Consider the following 22976-nt stretch of genomic DNA (forward strand, 5'->3'; position numbering starts at 1 on the left):
GAGATGAAGTCCAAAGTTCCTTCTTGCGTGAACACAGAAAAGTATGTACCAGAATTCTAAAATATCCAGTATGTTTTATGGAGTGATTCTGGTTTCTGATTGGTTGCTAACAGAGTGCGGGTCCATTTGATTCGTCAATTCTTATCATGCCTGTCTACAAATAAAGCTTTGCAAGTTTTGTAATCATACTCCCTTAATTGTACCAAATGTATTGCAACAAAAAGAATCTTAATAATTATAAAATTGGACCGTCCAGGCTTGCTCACTTGAATATGGAATATATATATGTGCAAATCCAACTGTCTTATATATATATATATATATATATATATATATACTAGCAAAAGTACCCGTCGTTGATTGGGTTCAAAAACAGCCTACAGAAAATGGACTCTGATTTATGAAAGTATGATAGGTTATGAAAAGGAAGGGTTGTAAAGAGATATCTTCGAATTTAGGGGTATCAAAACCAAAGCAAACTATGATGAAAGTAAAAATAAAATAGATAAGCCTCATAAATTATTATACCATACCTGTTCACACTGAAACACTTATCACAATATTCTGTGGATCTATATTAAAAAACCTTGTTAAACTTTGTGGCATATTTCCATTCTATGGAGGTTAGGTGCGAACGAACACCCCATAATTTTATTATACCATATTTCTTCAAACTGAAACATAATTATCAAAGTATACTTACGCAGATAAATATGAAAAGTCTTTATTAAAGTTTGTGTCTATTTCTATTCTATGGAGGCCAGGCGGGAATGCAGACCCCACAATTTTATTATACCATCCCTATGTAAGTTAAAACATACTTATCAAAGTATTCTTATGTACATCTATATGAAAAACACTTGTAAAGGTTTTTTTTTTAATTTTTTATTTCCATACTTTGTGGACCAGGCGCGAACGCAGACCCCACAATTTTAATGAACCACCGTTCTGCCAGATCAAACATACCCATTCCTGTATCTCGATACATCTATCATTATATGTAATCAGTTTTTTAAAATAGTCAACCATATAGGAGCCTATTCGTGACCAGATACCCACACACATACACACATAGACATTCAGCTGTAAATATATATATATATATATATATATATATATATATATATATATATATACACACACACACACACACACACACACACACACACACATATATATATTTTTTTTTTCGTTTCTGTGTTTAGTAATACAAACCCGTTTTATTTACTATAACATTTAGTCGGCTTGAAGAACAGTGTTTATCAGTGTATTTGAAAAATACAAACGGTAATGGACACTGTTGATGATGTTAAGTTTGAGAAAATGATTTAAAACTAAAAAAACAATACAAAATACTATCAGAAACCCACCGAATATGTCAGCCTATGTCACAATAACATATAATCAGTAGGTGTCTGACATTGTTTTGTCTAGTTTTTAACTGATTTTCCCAAACTTAACGTATTCAACAGAGTCCGCGACCATTCGTCTTTTTCAAATACATAGATAAACACTGCGGTTTTGAGCCGATTAAACATTTTACATTAAATAAAAACACTAAAAAATCATCCAGTTAGATAGAAACGTAATTTACCTTACCTTTGCTTTCATTTATTCGTTTTTGAACAACTTTTTTGAATCTGTGTATAGTAACACCCCCCCTTACCCAAATATTAATTAAAAACTCACATTTTTTAATACAATAAAAATGAAAACTATTTAGCGTTTCAATGGTTTATCAACTTTCGGCTTAATCCACTGAATGTTGGTCGAGCCCAAGCCATGATTGATGGTAACTCCCGAGGATCCGGATCCAATTCTGCAAGAGTACCATATTTTTTTTCATTTTCGCCTTTTTTTTTTTACTTTTTGGAGTGGATTGCTGTATTAAGAATATAAGAAACATGCATTTTCTCTTTTTATTAGAATTTTCCATTACATGAAATTAAGCCACAGCAACGCGTGGCAGGGTACAGCTAGTATATATATATATATATATATATATATATATATATATATATATATATTTATGTGAAAATATTGTTTATTCACTTATATTTCCTTTTTATATATATACCAATCCTTATTTAAGAAGCTCAATACAGAGCATATAACAAATGAACGACAAAATTTTATGATGTTGACCATCTTACAATTTATCCCTTTAATTCAGTTGACATTTACAATTCTTGACAGTATGTGTTTCGTAGCACAAAATCACTCACTTAATTATTATATCAATCAATGAATCTATTTTGCCCTTAACTCATCAGAAGAAATAGCAAAAGGAAATAAAATGTGTTACGGTATGATTAAAAATTTTGCAAATTGGAAGAGAAGCTTCAATTACCTTATAGTTTGCTTACATTACGTCATTTTGAACTTAGAAATCACACACACACACACACACACACACACACACACACACACACACACATATATATTTTTTACTCCAATGGACCGTCATTTTTTATGTTATTTAACTCACTTGGACAAGAAGAGCGTGATATTTCCTTATGACCTCATCAATTCCGTAACATAAGAAACTGTGCGTGTAAACCTTCATCGGATGACCATACAGTGATAGATCGAAAGTGAATTCGTCAGGCATGGTGTAATTTTTTGAAGCAGGTATAAATGTAATCTGTGTTGAAGCTCCACCCATGTCCAGGGCACCAACAGTGCTTGACTCATCTAAGGTATATGCTAACGTTGAGCCTCTTTGCTGCAAAAGAGAAAAAGGAACAAAAATAAGTTTGGAATAGGTAAATATGATGGAGAAGTGTGTAGAAATGGCAAAAAAACAAAAAAAAAACAAAACAAAAACAACAAAAAAAAACAAAGAAGAGGAAAAAAGAGAGGTTATTTGGGTGAGTTTTAGAATGTCAGAATCAACTTTTATTTAAAACGAGCTTTAGCAAACTAGTGTTGCCTGGGAGTCATTTTACTTTCTGTTTTGTTCTTCTTTAGCCATTTATTCATTTATTTATTTTTTTTATTTATTTATTTTATTTCATTTTTTTTACCAACACACACACACACACACACACACACACACACACACACACACACACACACACACACACACACACACACACATTGTCCTGGATATAATCTTAAATTATATCCAGTGGTTAGGCCCCAGCTTGTGAGCTTTGGGGAGTGTGGAGCCACTCTTTAATTGCCATTGCTCCCAGGTCCACTCTGACCCGGACTGGTAGTACCTGTTAGGGTCCCAACTATGGGTTAAATAGAAACAGACTTGAAAACAACAAATATATTCTATTAAAAATTTTTTCTTCAAAATCTTTGGATTCAGCATTAAATAACCTGGAAAGGGTTGATATGCCGTAAAACAACCAACACACACACACACACACACACACACACACACACACACACACACACACACACACACGAAAGATGTGGTCGTTTTCTTTGTACAGTTCGGCCTCTTTTTCCACGTATGTAACACATTGCGTTACTACAGTTTTAAATTCCATCTTGAAAATGAAAACTGTGCTTCAGCTTCGGACAAGATTTGAATTACACTACAAACTCGTCTAATGAGTTCAATCTCGGTTGCGGCCGCATGTTACGTTACGTGTTTTCGAAAATATCTATTCATAACAATAACGAGCTTTGGTCTCTATAATTTGATTCCATCTGTCAATGAGTTTGTAAATGCTTTCTTTGTAAAATTCTTTAGATTTGGACGTGAAATGTGAATTTCACTCATATTCAATCTCTTCTCGTGACGTTGACCTACGGCAATTTAAATGATTTTGTAATCTTCGAAATAAGTGGTAGTCTGAAGGAACTAGGCGAAGAGAATATGCAGAATGGGGTAAGATTCCCCAACCAAATTCTCCTGAGTCGTTTGTCAGTAATGCTCTGTTAGAACGAGCATTATCATGATGGAAGATGACTGAAGAAGGTAATTTTCTGGCCAACATAGGTGAGAATATTGCAAAAAAAAAAAAAAAAAAAATAGGAATGATGCTTAAATAATTTATAAGAAAAAGTTATGAATTAATCATGGTGATATATTTAAGTAATAACAATGTACATAAAATAAATTACAATGGTTTTAAATGCTCCTTCTACAAACAGGCAAAACTTTTGCACCAACCGGATAACTTTTGTTTAAAAGACGTACTTGAAACTGTGTAGAAATGATAAATACTTCATAATTCCTTTTCGTTAGAAATGCATTGTCTTTAAAGCATCACAGAGAAGTTTTCTGCTTAACTTCAAAGTCAGTGGGTTTTTACTACTCACTTGGGGTGTTTATGATAGTTTTCTTGTCAGGTGTTACTCCATAACAAACTACAGGTTGTCCTCCTAAAAATACCGCCGAGTGAATCTATTATATAAAGAGCAAATTTCTGTTTGTATATCCAGCTAAAGTTTGAAAAATGTACAACAAGTACCCACAAAGTTGGTATATTTTAAATCAGCATAACTTCAGATGTGTAATTTCTAAAATTAAAAAAAAAAAAAAAAAAAAAAAAAGAGTCAGTATTTGGGGTTCAAATGGCCATTTATATCATTTAATGTTATCAATATGTATACACATCTTTTAATGTTATTATGTAGTCTGTTTTCCAGTCAATAACTAAAGGGAAGTAACTCTACTTTTTTTCACAAAGTTATTTGTCTTATGCCGACTCAAGTGGTGTGTGTGTATGTCTAGGGATAGGAAGGGTATGGCCAAAGAAGACAAAAGGAATGAGGAGGAAAGGCAGAAAGATATATATATATATATATATATATATATATATATATATATATATATATATATATATATATATATATATATATATAATTATTTTTTTACTATAATAATTAAATACCTACATAGACACTAGTGTTTCATCCTTTCGGGATTCTTCAGTGCAGGGTGTCACGATTACTACCAGTCGAACGATTCGAACCCCGCGACACGAGACATCTCTGGCTCGATTAGCAGAGGCCGTATGAGAGAGAGAGAGAGAGAGAGAGAGAGAGAGAGAGAGAGAGAGAGAGAGAGAGAGAGAGAGAGAGAGAGATTATGTCACACTTTTGCTCTGGGCAATGCCGGGTAACCCTGCTTGATAAAATACACGATCCTTTCTGCAATTCCAACAGACTTGAGATTGACTTGTAAGTGTCAGGCAGTTCAGACAATGTACTGTCTCAATCATAGAAAACAATTTGAGCATTCCATCATCAAGTAATTAGTTCGATTTTAAAATGGAGAAACAGGCTAATGCTATTCATGTAATTCTTGATAAAGTCCACAATCCTTTCTGCAAATTTTTAAAGGTCACTCTTCAACTGACTTTGAATACAATTCATTTTGCATTTACTTTAAGAGGTAATGGATTTCATCTTAAATCTACAAATGCTAAAATGTAACTTTTTTTTTAATTAAGAGTCACTACTTATCTACACCAAAAGGCCACTCGAGGATAAGAATCAATGAGTGTCAGGGTGGTGGTGGTGAGACACCATCGTGATGATTTGTAATGGTGATGGAAGTTTGGCAGATTCTGATTATTTAAGAGGACAATTCAACAAAAAATTTGTTCACATTGGATTTGAAAACGACAATGTTGTAGATAACTGGGATGCAGTCGCGCAGTTACCCTATTGTTAGTGTAGAGGTGCAATTGCCATAATATAGGGTGCCCCCCCCAATGTGATCTATGAAATCACTAATGATCTTCATAATCCTGCTTGCAATCTAAATTGGTACAATTAAACTTCAGCCTATATCTAACTTGTCCACCAAGTTTCAGTAATGAATGTTCAACAATCTTTGTTTTATCACCATTCAATGATATGCACCAAATGTGTACCTGTGTGTTGATTAATACTTAGTGTTAACTAATGGTCGTTAAGAGATCCTGGGCAGCCTTGTGCAGACGAGGAGTATTATAAGGTTTCAACGAGAGGGACAACTCCTCACACTTCAAATAATTCATTGGAATTAGTGTGCAAACACTTTAGTGATCGTCCCATCCGTAAATGTGATTCTAAATGGACTTTACACTCACCGGATCTTAAGCCTGTAGATATTTTTCAGTGGAGTTATTTCAAAGATAATGTGTTTCAAAACAATTTCCAGTCTATTCCTAAACCGAAGACGACTAGTTCAACCCAAATCAAAACAGCGCCAGGAATGTATCAGGTGGATTTTTTTTTTGTGTATGGGGGAGGGTTATCTTTTAGCTATTTACAGATAGAGACTATAGAATTGGCAAACCGTGTTCAATTCCTATTGTATCTTCTATGCTGAGTGAGGTGCTAATACAACTGATAAGAGTATAGACTTACTCTTCCCTCAATTTTCTGCTTCCTGTAAAATCAGTTCTCTTAATCGCTCTAAACACTTTTTTACAACTGTGGCTATTCTCTATATCTACAAATCGACTATCAAACCCTCTATGGAGTATTATTGTCATATTTGAGCTGGTGAATCGCTGCCCCATTTGTAGGTTCTTGATAAATTGTAGACTCTGATCTCGATGAGAAATTGACTCTAAAACTTCTTGCTCTTTCTTTCTCATCAAATCTTTCTTGGGGATCATATATTAAATCCATTGCTTTTTCTGCTTCTCGTAAAATCGGATCTCTCTGACGCTCTAAATACTTTCTCTAACCCTAACTCTAAACACTTTCCCACACTTGAGGCCATTCTCTATCTCCACAAATCTACTATCACACCATGTATGGAGTACTGTTGTTATATTTGGGCTGGTGAATCTCTGTCCCATTTGAAGGTTCTTGATAAATTGCAGAAGCGTATGTACAATATGACTGATCCTTTCTTCTTCACTGCAACCTTTCACAGACGTAATGGTGCTAGCCTCAGTTTTTTCTTTAAATAATATTATAACAGATGTTCTCCAGAATTGGCTGATCTATTCCCTGTTTCCTTTGTTCCATCTTGTTTGATTCATTGGTCTAATGGTCTACATCAATTTGCTGTTTCGATACCTCATTATAATTTTATTCCAGTAGTTTCTCTCCAAGAACTGCACGGTTGTGGAACTCTCTTCCTGTTCACTGTTTTCCTACTATCTATAGCTTTGATCTTTTCAATACTAAGGCCAATAAGCATCTCACGTCATTGCGATAATCATCTTTAGTTCTTGTTAGCTCCTTACATGAAGTGCCTTCATGCCTTGTCTTCAGCGATTTCCACAAATAAAGATCAAAAGTAAAATAAATAAAATAAAATACGCATCAAGTGTGCTTGAAAGCCAAATCACAATGTAATATTAAGGAAATAAACAAAAATTTAACTTGTTTGTAATTTATAACATAAATATATTTCAGAGCTATACTCCATCCTCAGTATGTTGTTTTCTTTCTTTTTTTCTTTTCTTCTTTCTTGCCATGTTGTAAAGTTGGAGAAAGAAAAGTCTGTTTGTAAAGAGTCGCGCGTTGCATCTCAACGGTTGCATTTTGAAATGTTCATGTTATAAATTTCAAACAAGTAAATTATTTGTTTATTTTCCTTAATATTACGTTGCGATTTGGCTTTCAAGCGCACTTGATGTGTATTTTATTTTATTCAAATTAAATCAACGTTTCTATATGGAACACACACCTTTAACGTTATTCTCGAGTTGCCTACGCACTGTTCCAATATTTCAAAATGCAACGACTGGATACAATGCGCTGCTCTTTACAAACAGACTTTTCTTTCTCCAACTTTATAACATGGCAAGAAAGAGAAAAAGAAAAAAGAAAGAAAAAAGCATACTGAGGATGGAGTATAGCTCTGAAATATATTTATGTTATAAATTTCAAACAAGTAAAATATTTGTTTATTTTCCTAATATTACGTTGTGATTTGGCTTTCAAGCGCACTTGATGCATATTTTATTTTATTGAAATTAAATCTACATTTCCATATAGAACTCATACCATCGACGTTAAATGTAAAATAGTTTATCTGCATTGAATTCGTTAAAATAAATCATTTATAATAAGTATTTTTTGTTATTAACTAACACACGAAAGGGCTAATATGCCACAAAACAGGCAAAACAAAGGTTTAATGATCCAAGGAATACAAATAATTTCATATCTATCTACATAGATCATTATCAATTCAATTTCTGAAGTACAAGAAAAATTACAGACAAACATTTACTTTGGGACCGGAAATAATACAAAATAAGAGATCAATAGATCAATAATAACTAAGACTAAAAATCGTGGGAACAGAAGTTGGCATATAGGAAAGAGGAAATGACATCATGGGAAAACAAAGGAATTCTGGTCAAAAAACGACTTGGAAGAAGATGGCTTAATTTAGCAGAATACAAATTGTGCAAGTCTTAAGTTAAAATTAATGATGAATTTGATATTTTAAAAACGGTTGACTTTATGTAACTTACCAGTCCGATATTCCCTTTTAAATAGTTGACGGTCACCCATGAAAACGCCCCTTCTTCAGGTCCAGTAAGAATACGAACTTGGTGTTTTGGGTTGGCCATTAGAAAACCGGACTTCTTGAAGATTTTTTGGATTGATTCAATGATTGCATTTGATGCATTCTGGTTGGACAGGCTGAAAAATGTACCCAGAGTTTATAAAGGCCAACATTAACCTGAAATACGCTTAGTTATTTGATATTTAAACGATTTTCTCAAAACAAATTCCTTGCTAATTCAATGTAAATATTAGAATTTAGACACAACTTTATTCCTCCGAATGACTCATTCGATTGAATAATGTGTAACTAGCAGAAACCAGTGAAATTCCACGGTAGTTGAAAATTTTTAAACTACATTATAAATAAAATGAATAAAAAACAAAATAAAACAAAAAACGACGAATTTAAAACAATTTTTAGCAAATTCTTTTTTGAACCTTTTAAAGCTAAAAAGAATTGATTTAAAAAATTTAGATTATTTTTCAATGAAAATTCAACACCCAACACGTTGTTTTTCTTCTGAATAACTGTCATATATCTGTCCCTTTATAAATTATAAAGGAACAGATGTCAATTCACTTACACATGTTTTTTTTTAATTTTAAAAAGAAACAATAATAATAAAAAAAACAAATTTACAGTCTCCTCTCAACATAACTTTTTTTTTTAAATTATAAAATAAAATAGCCAATTTGAAACCGTAAGCAGCCAGCCATTTTTTTTTTTTTTTAATTTTTGGAAAGGAAATGGTTTTAATTATTTTTAACTGATAAAGATGATAATGGCGTTTTTGTGACACTGGGCGTATGGAAAAGTAAATTAATATTTAAATTTTACGAGATATTCTTGTATAGTGATGTAGTAAGGAGAAGACTAGGTGGAAGAAATTATCTTTTGACAAATAGATTCACTAGTTTTCTATCTATTTACACCTCAGGAATTAAATTCACAATTACGAGGGAAGTTCAATAAGTAATGCCCCTGGCCCACTTCCAAATGTCTTGTTTAAAACCCAGTCAACGCAGTGAAAGTACTTGAATTCATCACCTCCGAAAAAGGCAGAAATGTAACCCTATGCTACCAAGGTTATGCTCAGCCTTCTTGAATTCTAGAGAAAGATTTTCGATTTCAACACGATACACTTGAGAAGTTCAAAGGTTACATCGATCAAAATTAAGTCAGAAGTTCGAGTAATTAAAATAATACAGACTTCTATCATTCTATATCTATATTGTATTTCACTTACTCTGTCTGTTCGTCTGTCTGTGCTATAGCTCCTTGAAAACTACTGTGCCTGTCTTGCTGTGATTTTGTGTGGCCCTTTGGTGGAAGAACCTGAAGAGAATTATGTATTATGGTATATGCACGAAGCACTGTAGTTGATTTATAGTCACCACAATACTAAATTTACTGGACAGATTTAACTGAAATTGTGTATGAACATTTATTATAAGTACGAGTATCGAACTGTGTATAATAGAGTAAGATGTATGGATTAATAGGGATTAATAAGATACGTATTTAATGAAAAAATAGCATACATTAAACCATACTCAACAATCAATTTGACATAACGCACTCAATCTAAGCCAAGAGACGGAATAGTGATGACAGATTTCCTGACATGGAATACTTCAATTACAGGAGTCTATTATGCGTCACTTCTAAGAAAAATCAAAAGGTGGGGCAAGATCAACAAAAGTATTCTCCGCTTGTAACACAACACTCCAGTCCATGTCGCCAGATGTAGCTATAAAATCCTCCCCCCATCACCATTACTCTTCTGACTTTGCACTCTCTGACTTTCACCTCTTTCCAGCCATGAAATTGTTTTTGAAAGAAAAGCGTTTCTCAGATGATGCAGCCTTGATTTCCGAAGTCATGTTATGGTTTGAGGACCAATCTGGGGTGTTCTCCAAAAATGGCCTCCCAAGCTGCATTTAATAATCTGAGAAATGCACCCTGTACTTGCTGTTTATAAGTTAACAAACTTATTTTTTATAAGAATGGAGAACATAATGATATGAGATACTTTTTGCATTTTTGTACCTTGTTATTGTACTTGTGTTGTGTGTTGATAACTCAGTTAACGCAGTACTGGCTTGGAGCAATTGGTTTGTGTCCAAGTTAAGTGCAGAGCGGTCGAAGGGTTAAGACTGACAAGTTTCAAACTCATTGACTTCCAGTGACAACGCATTGCACCTGCATGCTAGCAGTGTTCAAGAGGCAGGTCAGTGCATTTTGAAGGCAGACAATCCACAATGCCCCACATATCCAACTTAAAATAAATAGGAATGCATATGCGTTTCTAGTCAGTCTAAAGTTTGAGAGTTAGTTGAATCGCAGTCAACCAGTCAGTTGGAACAGTAGATTCCAAGAAGATGAAAGACCTCTCATGGGGGAGGTGAGATAGGGGTGGATGACAGATAAACTGATAGCAAAATACCCACCCTCCTTCTAAGGGTGACACAGAGAAACAGGGACGTGACTTTGACAGTGGAAACTGAATAAAGATCCAACTGTCCAGATAAATGAGACTTGTGTCTGTTGCTATGCATGGGAAAGCTTTTGTTACAGGTGCACCACGTCAGGACACAAACTACTCGAGGATACGGCCAAGAGGTATAAAAGAAGATACAAAAGGTAGGTTCTACTTCAAAAGGGCTGATGTGCTATAAAAGTGAACACTGATACGCAATATAAACAGACATCACCTCCCACCCCATTGTAACAGATATGATTTGTACATTGTGTAACTCAGACAACATTTTTAGGTTATTTTTAAGAGCTTAGTTTCTAACGTCTTTTCTGTCTTGTTGCTGAGTTCCTTTACGGAGATCATGCTTTTGGTTCTTTCATTTCTGAGAAAAGGATTCAATTTCATACAAATCACTTAAAACGCATTGACCACATCAATATTCTAGCTACAGTCAGGATTGCGAGAAACGCCATTCATTTCTCCATAGACTACAGCAGGTCAATATTTTCGATAACATGTAGCATCCAGCAGTACTCACTGCCTGGGAATGAAGCCATCATCTTGTTGATATATTGTCCAAATGACTGAAGGTCACTACAAGGGAAGATGTGCTCCTCCATTCCTGCTATGAATGTATTAATAACAACCTAATACTAGTGACTCCATATCAGATCTGATTAGGTCGTCCTATGAATCACATATCTCCATGAAAGTTTGTTCTGATCAATAATGGTGTTAAATATTCAGGTAAGTAAGTTAACTAGTGCAAATGTTAGCTAATACATATATGGAGTTTTAAAGGCAGCAGATATTATAAGACAAGAGATAAAAAGATCAATGTTGGCCAAGAATCAAAATCGTGGGAACGGAAGTAGGAATACAGGAAAAAGGAAGTAACTCACATGAAACCAAGAGAATTCTGAATGTAAACTAATGCACAAACAAAGAACTGAACAAGAATGACACATATATTAATATGAACTAAAAATATGTTAGATTTTCACAGTCATAAAGTTTAAAAGTTATCAATTATATTATACCAAGTGGAACAATAAATTCATCACCCTAAAGAAAACAACACTACAGCTTTATTTTAAAACTTTTATTGTAAAAATCAATTCTGGTAATTTCCTTATGTAGTAGAGCTGACATCTATTCAATGTAGCTGCCTTCAGCCTCAACAACCGTCCGGAACTGGGAGCATGCCTTTTCCACAAGCTCTGGCGAGATCTTGATGAATATTTGACGGATGGCGGCGATCATGCTGGCTTTGGTGATGTTCTCGATATATGATTAATTTTACCTCCTTGTTAGGAGAACAAGTGCAGACTATGCGCCTTGTTTGACAATTTTTTGTCTTGTACTTTACTGGGTCTCTTTGGACTTGTGGGCCAGTGCCGAGTTCTACTGCCATAACAGGGTCTGCCAGTGGCCACCTGATTGCACCAAGGGATCACCACACCTTTCAGCACATCCAGATACACCTTGATGCTCACTTTCAAGCCGACTCCAAAGATGTGAGGTGGCATGATGTGACTCTCACTTAAAATCATACCAAGGACCATAAACGTAGCTGCACATAAAGCCACACCAAAGACCATAACTGTTGGCCGTCCAATGCATTAAGCTGTGCCCTTGAGCGTTGAACCATCCGGATTTGCATTTTGAGAGTGCTGGCAAAGATCCTGTTTTCATAACTTGGATCGGTAGAGAGCATGAGTTGTACAGTGACGCATCTCTGATCTTACTCGTTGAACATTGCATCACTTTCACGCATGATAGCAGGTGGCTAACTAGTAGATGGTCTGCAACAAAAAAAGAAAACTAGTTTTCATCAAACAGAAATGGAATCATATCATCTTTTCTAGGGCGACAATTTTATCGTTCCACCGAGTAGTAAAGTTGTCAGTTTTTATACTATTTTTATAAATTTATTGGTTTGGTTTCCCTTGTTCTTAACATCATTAGCGATAATGATAAGATGAAAGGGCAGGTGAAGCGCTTTTAAACATTGGCAGGCAATCAACTAGTGATGGTGGTTTGATAAAAACACTGAATTAGTGTCAGACTATAAAAATCTTGCATAAAGTAAAAGTATAACTTAAACAAAATTGGTCGCATTTCAGACTATGCTTAACGATGTTGCATACCTGGATAACACAAATTCACCCTGCTTATGGGCTAAGGGTTAGTTGGGGTGTTTTAAGAAATTCATTTCTCTCTCTAAAACCATGGAATATGATTTTTAGCCGATAAAGTTGATAGAAAAAAAAATTTCTCAGCAAAGTGAAGTTGAAATTGGCGACAAAAAGTCTGCCCTGATATCTAGGAAGATACTGTCATTGTGCCACATGTTTTACTCCAAGTGTCGTACTACTGTGTAAGTGATGGAAATTAAACTGAAAGATGGAAGGGCATAGCTGACAACGCATTTTTTTAAAATGAGTCGGAGAGAGAGAAAGAAAGAAAAAAGGAAAAAGGAGAATTAAAGAGAAATATGGGTTAAGATAGAGAAAGAAAAGAGATTTAGAAGAAAAGAGAAAAGAAAACAATAGAGAGAGAAAAGAGTAATCTCTAAATGACAGAGAAGGAAATGCTAATCTCAAAGAGATGGTTGTCGGAATTAGGGTTCAATAAAAAAAAAAACATTGTGTTTCGAAATGAAGAGGATTTGCTTGCTGGCATCGAAGAGTATGCATCACTTGGGCTCCTGCCTAAGGGCAAGAAACCTCCACAGAAGAGCTAAATTGAAAAGCTCTTGCTCCTTTAAGAAGGTGTCTGAACGAACCTAAGTTGAAAACATCCTGCATAATGAAGCTATTATGAACCCGAAAAATTAACTTTCCTTTGCACAAAGTGTACCCTGAATATCTTTTGAATAATTATTATCATTTATAAAAAAAAAATGATCTCTGAATTATTATTAAATTGCTTTGATTTGAAAACCCAGTTAATTACAGTGCTGACAACCAGCCTAGACTGCACTGAGAAAAGCGATAAACCAGCGACACCAGAGCATCTACGAAAAGGAACATGACGTCAAGCCAATGAATGGTCAACCGGAGTGCAAAAGGTATTGCCACGTGGATTTAGGGTCATGTGGGTTTTGTGTGCCCTGAGCATCAGAGCAGTAGTTCCAGTGACTAGTGAGTGTCTGGTCACTCTTGAAGGATCCACCAGTAGACAAAAATAAAGGTGTAGCCACAAGGACTTAGGGTTAGTGTACATTTTCTTGCCTGTGTGTGCGACAAGAACCCAGCAAGGATGGTGTTACATATGTACTTTATCGACTTGAGAAAAAGAAGGGTAAATGAAAACCTTGCTAGAGATAGGTTCATCCGGAATTCAAGTTCTAAAAGCCGTCTAAAACATGCAGCATGCAAAACAGGCGTGAAAGTGATGATGATGATGATGATGATGATGATGATGATGATGATGATGATGATGATGATATGAAATCAAGTTCCCTTAAAAAAATAAGCAATAAAATGAATAAAACGAAAGGCATAAAGAAAAGTAAAGCTTACTTCAGCATTCTCATTCCGGCTGTGGCACCAAGATACAAAGGAGTGTCTTGTATCCTTTCTTTTGGGACATTTTTCTTGGCAAATTCCAAATAAGATTCCAGGAATTTTGTAACTTGACTTGGATTATTAACAAACTGAGTTATACCCACACCTGAAAGAAACATAAGTCAATTATTTACCTTTTTATAGTTTGAATTAAATCAGTTGCCACTGAATCATTTGGTTGTTTAAAATATGAAATGAGTTTGAAATGTAACCGGATTGCTATATCAGGTCTCCCCCCCCCAAAAAAAAAAATAATGAAATTGTTACCCTTTCAAAGTAATACTCACTTCTGAGTCTAGACACCTCTCCCATCTTTTGGCAGCATGATTCTTTGCACTGTTGAAAGGATTCTCCTAGGATCTTTATCAACTCTGTCATTACATCCCTCTTGATGGCCTTCAGTCTTTCAAAATGAACCTCTTTGTGCTTAGGGAAAGTTAAAGCTACGTGGCCGACTATAGTCAAAGGCGACTAGAATGCTCCCTTTTCATTAGTTGTTACACCGAGGTGTAAGGGAGAGTATCACTCTATTTCCAGGATTACTCCACTTGCCCTTGATCCTTAATCCTCTCTTTATAATGCTTGTTGTTGCTTGTTGAGTGTTTAGCAAAGGAGCATTGAGAACCGTTTTTTAAGTGTTTGGCATGACTTAAACAAGGATTGAAAACCAAGGTCTTCCGGCCCATTAGCGAAACTCCTTACCATTATGTAAAATGTAAAAAAAAACAAACTATATGGAGCAAACTCAAGTCAATAGAAAGGTTATTATAGTACGGCAATGCAAATTTTATTTCTTGCCTGGTGTTCATTGTTCATCTCCCAGAGTTACTAATTGAACAACCTGAGCAAGAGAATAAAAGCATGTGCAACGATCTAGTGGATGCAGTCACGTGACACAATGTGAGGTATAAAAAGTGACACTTGTAGGAATTGGTCACATAAAGCATGCTATACATCATTTATCATCAAAATTTGATGGGGAATCCAATAAAATACTCTTCAATAAGAAAAGGGGTTATGAAATTTTCAAGGGACATAATACGGACAACGTCTCTCGTTTAGAGATTTGTATTGGCATGAGATGACAATTAAGAAAAAGAAAATCCCTGAATTTCAATTTCTTCTAAAGACCTCCTTAAGCTTAAGCATATGATTTTAGACATTTTCTAGAATCAAAATCATATAAAGATTGATCAAAAATTGGAATAAGAATTCTAGACATAACGTTTAGTGTCATTCTTCTTGATTTTAACCTTTCTTTGTAAAGGGACAAAACTGTTCTATTGAAAGAATTAATTTTACTCATCCTGGGACAAGTATTTGTCCAGTATATATATATATATATATATTAAATATAGAAGTAGTCAACCACCTCAGCAGAAACAACCTTCTTAGTGACATGCAATATGGTTTCCGCTCCGCAAGATCTACAGCAGATGTGCTAACGGTTAATATCTCATAGGATTAGTGAATCTCCTGACAAAGGTTTCCTTTCCAGGGCAATTGCTCTTGACATATCGAAGGCCTTCGATAAGGTATGGCATAAGGGCCTACTTCACAAAATTTCCAGCTACCATATCACTGGAAATGTTTTCGCAATCATTAAATCATTTCTCTCCGATAGGTTCATAAGAGTAGTGGTTGATGGGCAGAAATCAGAGGCCCACAGTATTAATGCTGGAGTCCCTCAGGACGTGGTACAGTGGGGGAAGAGGTGGCTGGTTACTTTTAATGCATCCAAAACCAAGCTTCTATCTTTACATCATCAATGCTCTGATCCCCATCTGGCATCAATTGAAATGGATGGCTCTCGTCTAGGGGAGGCTCCATGTTTTGACAAGCTTCTGGGTTTGACCTTTACTCCTGATCTGAAATGGAACACATACATCCGATCTGTTGCCAAGGACGCTGGGAAAATATCCTTCTACCGCCCCAGAAGATATCTCACTACTGATGCAATTCTCTATCTGTATAAAAGCCAAGTACGTCCAAGGATGGAGTACTGCTGCCACATTAGGGCAGGTCGATTTTGGAACCCCGGCGAGGCAATGGTAATGATAGTTGGGGCTTAACATAAAAAAGACCAACACGAAATATTTTTCTCAAAATCGTTATCTTTGCTTGAGGAAATGACTTTAAAAGTTCAAAAATTGAAGCGATTAAAATTTTTTTGGGGAATTATCAAGAACGTCCTGTCATCCAAACAATCCGTACTGTTAAGAAAATGGAATCATTATTTAGAATATGTTTTAAACTACATTTTTAAATAAAATGAGTGAGGATAATGAATTAATAAAATAAATATTTAGTGTAAAGGCAAAATTATGTTTTTTAAATAAAAACGACCAAAGTTCGCTTTTTCATTTCAGGAACTTTTTTTTGGGTGGAAACATTTTAGATTTCAACGTTGCAAAACTTTCCGAAATTTTACTTTAAAGATTCTTGTCGCCATCACACAGTGCAAGTGGGGTGGGAGATGGGCTGCCTTGAGCGACTGACTCGCTGGCTTTGTGAATCCCTTCCCTTTTTGCCCTTGGCCATTGGCCAATCAGGATCCTTGTGGAACTTCTCGCAACGCCACAATGCCCCGTTTTATGTGCCCTTTTAAAAAAAATCAGTTTGGAGGTTGGCCATCTTGGAAGAAGCATCCTTTAGACTCCGTTGCTGACCGTTTTTCGGCAACGTATTTTGTATATTTTTTTATCCTTTTCTGACAGTGGAGTGCCTTTTTTTAAGGAATGTATTGAAGTGTTTGTAGGCAGCTCCCTTTCAGAGAAGAACATTCGACGTGCCGTCGATAAATTTAATCTTATTTAAACGTTGGGTAGAGAGCCCAACTATAAGAACTGTATTGAAGTGTTTGTAGGAATCTCCCTTTCAAAGAAGAACATTCGACGTGCCGTCGATAAATTTCATTTTATTTAAACGTTGGGTAGAGAGCCCAACTATAAGAACAGTGTCGGAATTTTTGAGTAAACTGCTTACTCCGAAGAAAGGAGGAATAAGGAGAGAGAGAGAGACACACACTGACAACCCTTCATGAAAAGGAGAGTGGACCATTTGTTTGGAACCCTATTTCGGGCGAGAGAGACATTTAAAAAAAACCTTTGAAGGTTCGTTTATTTGTGAAAAAACGCGTCTTAAAGGACTCCCTGTTTTGAAATGTTTATTCTCTTTTCATTCAGACTTCAAGTAAGCCTTTGATATTAAGAACATTTTATATATTTTGAAAAGTCTCCCTTTTGAGAGACCATTTTAATGTGAATTTTTGCCCAGTTGCCTTTGTTCCTTTTTATATTGAATGCCTTTTTGTTTTTGATTTTTTCTCCTTTTTTTTCTCTCTATTTGTTACTTAGTAAATTTTATTTTACAAGCTTTTGGGAATTCAAAGCAACCAGCCACCTTTTTCTCTAAATAAACATTTATAATTCTAACAGTTTACAGGGTCTCAATTAATTACTTTTTATTTCTCTTTGTGTTGTTGCATGATATTATTTTCTCTTTTTTTTTACCCCATTCGTTTCCCAAAAAGACGAGTTTTGGCGACACCCCCAGAAATTTTCGTCAAAACACGCTCGTTATTGATATTGAAAATTAACGTTTGTTTATTATTTAATTTGAACACATTATGATTTAGGCTTAATTATTTCGAAAGGAAAAATTGAAAAAGACTTGTTTAAAATATATATTATTATATTTCAAGTGTCTGCAGTGAATTTAAACATATTCGTTTTATTTTTTTAATTTGTTTTTCTATTAGGTTGGTGCAAAAATAATGGCATTTTTTGGACGTTTAAACGAACGTCAAAAACATTATTTTTGCACCAACCTAATATTTCACATAAAATTCTACTTTAAATTTTTATTAAAATATGGTAATACTCCAGTTCTATATTAAAACAAAACAAGAACAAAAAAAATAGTCCATACAATTTTATTCTACACATTCTTTACGAAACATAATCCCGTAAATTTTCAAGTTTTTCTATTTAATGAAAAATACTTTGCAGAAAATTAGTGTAAAATTTTAATTTCTTTTATTTTTAGGGAGTAATTGTTTTTAAGTAGTGTTTTTCTTCTAAAATTATAGTTTTAAAATCAGATAACCTACAAAGATTAATACGAGTAAATAAGGAAACTCCTTTAAAGGGTTTTTGTTATTTGTGCATCTATGTTATTGTGCTAAAATAAATTTGTTATTTAGAAAGCCATTCTTAATATGGGAATGAGGTTGCATTGTAACTATTCTGTACTTTCACCTAAAAATTTAATAAACAGAAATTTCATAAAAATTAAATTTAACTTGAAAATACTATTAAAAATAGCATAGTAACATAGATGGACAAGCACTGGTTTTTCAAACTCTAAACACTAAACGTTCGTTTAAAATGGCACAACTACATCAAGAATGAATCTATTTATGGATAAATTCATGTTATCGAAGAAGGAGCTAAAATCTGCTAAAACTGTCTAAACTAAACACTACTATGCATCTGATTTGGTTTGGTCCTCTCTCTTCAATACATCTAATTCAACTCTACAAAGTTTTTCATTATTTCTTATAACTAGCGCTTATTTTTTTACGTATTAAACTGGAAGATAGCCTAATACAGTTTCCTTCAGTTATAACCCATTTATTTATTTTACTTTTCAGATTATAATGTCAGTAAAAGCACGACGTTCAATTTTAACCCGTGGTTCACAACATTTGCTGGTCCACTTTGTCATTTGGATGAAACAGAAACCCAACTTCACGACAAGGCGTCCAGTTTAGTTATTTCCCCGAGAACAGTTATCCCCACTTAAAAAATAGTGAGATTTCTAAGTTAATTGCCAAGGAAATAATTAGTATTCGGCAAGCAGTCAATCCACAATTGCCCTTGTTAAGGTAATATTATATAGGACAGAAGGTTAATATATTTTGCTATAAGAGGGCCAAACAGATTGACAGGAAATCTCTGGCAGCAATCAAAGTGAAAAAATGAAGGAACAGCTAGGCAGACTGTTTGATATATCTTCTTGTAGCTGTAAACTTTCTGTCTTGAGATGTGATGACTTTGCAGTAAAGTACAAGACAAAATTGTCAAACAAGGCGCATATTCTGCACTTGTCCTCCTAACAAGGAGGTAAAATTAATTCTATAGATTCACCTGCAATTATGTTCCTTTTTTGTGGAAAATAAAATAATGTATTGGTATTTATTATGTAATCTAGCTCTATTATTAAACATGCAAATTTTCCAATTTTCAGGTTCCATTAGAAGAACTGCCATTTACAGCAATTTTTTAATTAATTGATGGAACAACAAAAAGCCTACCAAGATTTACTGGTCTTTTGGAGAAAGTTTGTATCAATAATTATCAAGATTTGCCTCAAGTAGAATTCTAAAAAATTAGTGTTGCTCCCGATCATCATTATCTGACAGCAGAAGAAACATATAATTTAAGTGTGAAGACCAGAGGCTACTTTTTGAGTATGCTGTTGGCATTTTTTGTGGAGAAGTTAACTTAGAAAATTGGGACCTTGAATCAAGGAAGATGGCTAACATAAGCCACAAGGTTAATGTGTTTATGGACCAGAGGTGTCTATCCTCAAACACTATGATAAATTAAACATATTGGTCAAATTTATCATTCAAGTGTATGCAGTTAGTTGGTTTGAGATCAAAACCGACAATATTTTTTTAAACCAACAACAGTATATTTTAATATGATTCAGAGAACAAAACAGTTAACTGAAATCCAAATCACTGTTTTAAACTGTTCAAAATATAGTGCTTTTGCACTACTTCCGGAAAATATAATATCGATGATAAACTCAGATGAATTGGATGTGAGAGAAGAGGGCATTCAAACGATTTTGTCCATTAGGTAAATAAATATTTATCCATTAAATTTTATTAGTTTTCTTAATTTACCCAACCAATAGCTAGTTTTACATCGCAAAAATATAAAAAATAATTGATTTGTGTGTGTGTGTTGTTTTTTTCCAGAAATAGTGAACAACTCAAAAAAATCTGGGCAGGAGCTTCTAAAAGGGCCTATCCTGCCTTGACAGAGTACAAAATAGACTTCGTAGTTTAGTGGGGGGTGCCTTTTTCTCTCCACTACAGCCTCTCTCCCACGCGAGTCTGTCTTTGTTTTATCGTTATTTCCATGGCAAGTGCTCGTCTGAGCTCCAATTTCTCGTCCTCCCTCACCAATCTTTCAAGAGAAACACCCGTATGGCTGAAACTACTGTCAATAATTTTCCCCACTCTTTATCTGTGCCTAAATCCAAACATAGATTCCATGAGCAGAGCTTATTTCTCAGAAGTGCACGACTGTGGAACTCTCTTCTGTTTGCCTGTTTCCCACCTGACTATAACTTGGATGCCTTCAAGTCCAACATAAACAAATTCCTGACAAACCGCCCTCTTAAGTAAGACACTCTATCAAATCTCCAATTGTACACGCAATAACCCTTATCCCTTATCTCCGGGCTTTGATAAGTGGTGACCTCCATGTAAAAATATATATATATATATATATATTACACAATTTACTTCTTTTCATAATGTTTCTTTTTTCAACTCTTCTTTCATCATCTTTTCAAAACTCAGTTTTCTTTTTCTTCCCAAATGTTTATCGTACGCATTTATGAAAATCTGTTCTATCATCACTTATTTCTTAATGTTTTTTTTTTATTTTTACATAGGAGTCACCACTTATCAAGGCCCAGAGGGCACTTGAGGATAAGGGTTAAAGAGTGTACAGTATCAAAATCCTAGTAATCGTTAGTAGTGAAGATTCGGTTAATTTGTTAACTTTAGTGGAACAGTTCATCAAGAACTTGTTTGCATTGGACTTGAAGACGGCCATATTGTGGTCAGCTGGAAAGCAGGCAAACAGAAGACAGTTCCACAGGCATGCCGTTCTAAGAAAGAAACTTTGTGCATGGAATCTACGTTTAGGTTTAGGCAGAGATAAAGAGTAGAGGAATTTATTAATAGTGTTTTCAGCTAGACGAGTGTTTCTCGTGAATGTTCAGCGAGGGTGGACCATAGATTGGGGGTGAGACGAGCACGTCAGTGCTTTATCATCATTATTTATTTAATAGCATATATGCGCTTATTCAAAGCTGAATTCAGTCATTTTAGTAAAAGTTTTCCCTGTTTTGACAAACTTCTGGGTCTGACCTTTACTCCTGACCTAAAATAGAAGACTTGCATCAAATCTGTTGCCAGGGTTACCAGAAAAATGGTTGTGTCATTTTTCTGCTCCAAAAGGTATCTAACTCCTGATGCAATCCTCTACCTGAATAAGAGCCAGGTACGTCCTAAAATGGAATACTGCTGCCACATCTGGGCGGAAGCTGCCCAAAGCATCCTATTCTGCCATGACAAAGTTCAAAACCGGGCTTGAAACCTAGTAGGTGATGCCGTTTTTTTCTTCCCTGTAACCTCTTCCCACAGAAGAGACGTTGTGAGCCTATCTCTCCTCTATCATTATCTTCATGGCAAGTGCTCGACTGAGCTTCAATCTATGATCCCTTCTTGCCAAACTTTCGCAAAAATCACTCATCTAGCTACAACAACTATCAACAGTTTCCCCCCACTCTCTATCTGTTGTTAAATTTAAATGCAAATTCCATGAACAAAGCTTTTTTCCTAGAATTGCCCACCTATGGAACTCTGTTTTGCTGGCTTGCTTTCCAGCTAACTACAATATGGTCATCTTCAAGTCCAATGTAAACAAGTTCTTCTTGACCCCCCCCCCTAAATAATCCATTTCTACCCTATTTTACCCACTAACTATTAATACACTGTTGTTTCAGCGATTCCAGTACGCTCATTAACACTTATCTTCGAGTGGCTTTCAGGACTTGACAAGTGGCGACTTTCATGTAAAATAAAAAGTTTTTATGCTTCACGTTCTTAATATTTGCACATATTTATTCATCGTTTTTGTTTTAACAAGTCATTCATGGTGTAAACGTATGTGTAAATAATCGGATGTAGTTTCATGTTGCACACAGAACCGATTCTATTTGACCTAAAGATGTCACCATGATAAATACAGGGTCAACTCTACCACCACCACCAATACCACCACTATAACAATGCCACCAATAATAATTATAACAATAATTTCCTTAATAAAATTCACCATACTTTCTGAAATTTAACCATATCTGATACAAGCAAATTTCAGTCCATTCCTGAAATGTCAACCAAGTTTTAATCATGAATGTACAACAGTCTTTGTTTTAGCAGCGTTCAATGATTTTAGGGGGACACTTTGGTGTTCAGCTCAGCAGTGGGAAGTGTGATCCTGAATGAACTTCAAAATCATCGAACCATAACCCCCTCCCCGCCACCAGATTTTCTATCTGCGAGATTATTTAAAAGATGATGTCCTTCAGAACAATTCCCAGACTATTACTAAACTAAAGAGGTCTATCACATCTAAAATAAGAGCAGATATATTTAAGTTGTACATAGACGTCAGAA

General features: G+C 34.8%; 1 protein-coding gene across 1 annotated transcript in view; it reads right to left on the bottom strand.

Moving 5' to 3' along the window:
• Positions 1 to 22976, bottom strand: part of LOC145284064 (ectonucleoside triphosphate diphosphohydrolase 8-like) — a 185222-nt gene that overhangs the window by 120189 nt on the left and 42057 nt on the right. The window contains exons 3-5 of the mRNA XM_080133138.1: positions 14441 to 14591; positions 8397 to 8568; positions 2489 to 2725 (exon numbers count right to left, since the gene is read on the bottom strand). Coding sequence (XP_079989264.1) covers positions 2489 to 2725; positions 8397 to 8568; positions 14441 to 14591 — 560 coding nt within the window. The remainder of the gene's footprint in view (positions 1 to 2488; positions 2726 to 8396; positions 8569 to 14440; positions 14592 to 22976) is intronic.

Source organism: Euprymna scolopes, chromosome 8, assembly GCF_053919585.1.
Source record: "Euprymna scolopes isolate OS-2025 chromosome 8, ASM5391958v1, whole genome shotgun sequence".
In the NCBI taxonomy this organism is placed as follows: domain Eukaryota; kingdom Metazoa; phylum Mollusca; class Cephalopoda; order Sepiida; family Sepiolidae; genus Euprymna; species Euprymna scolopes.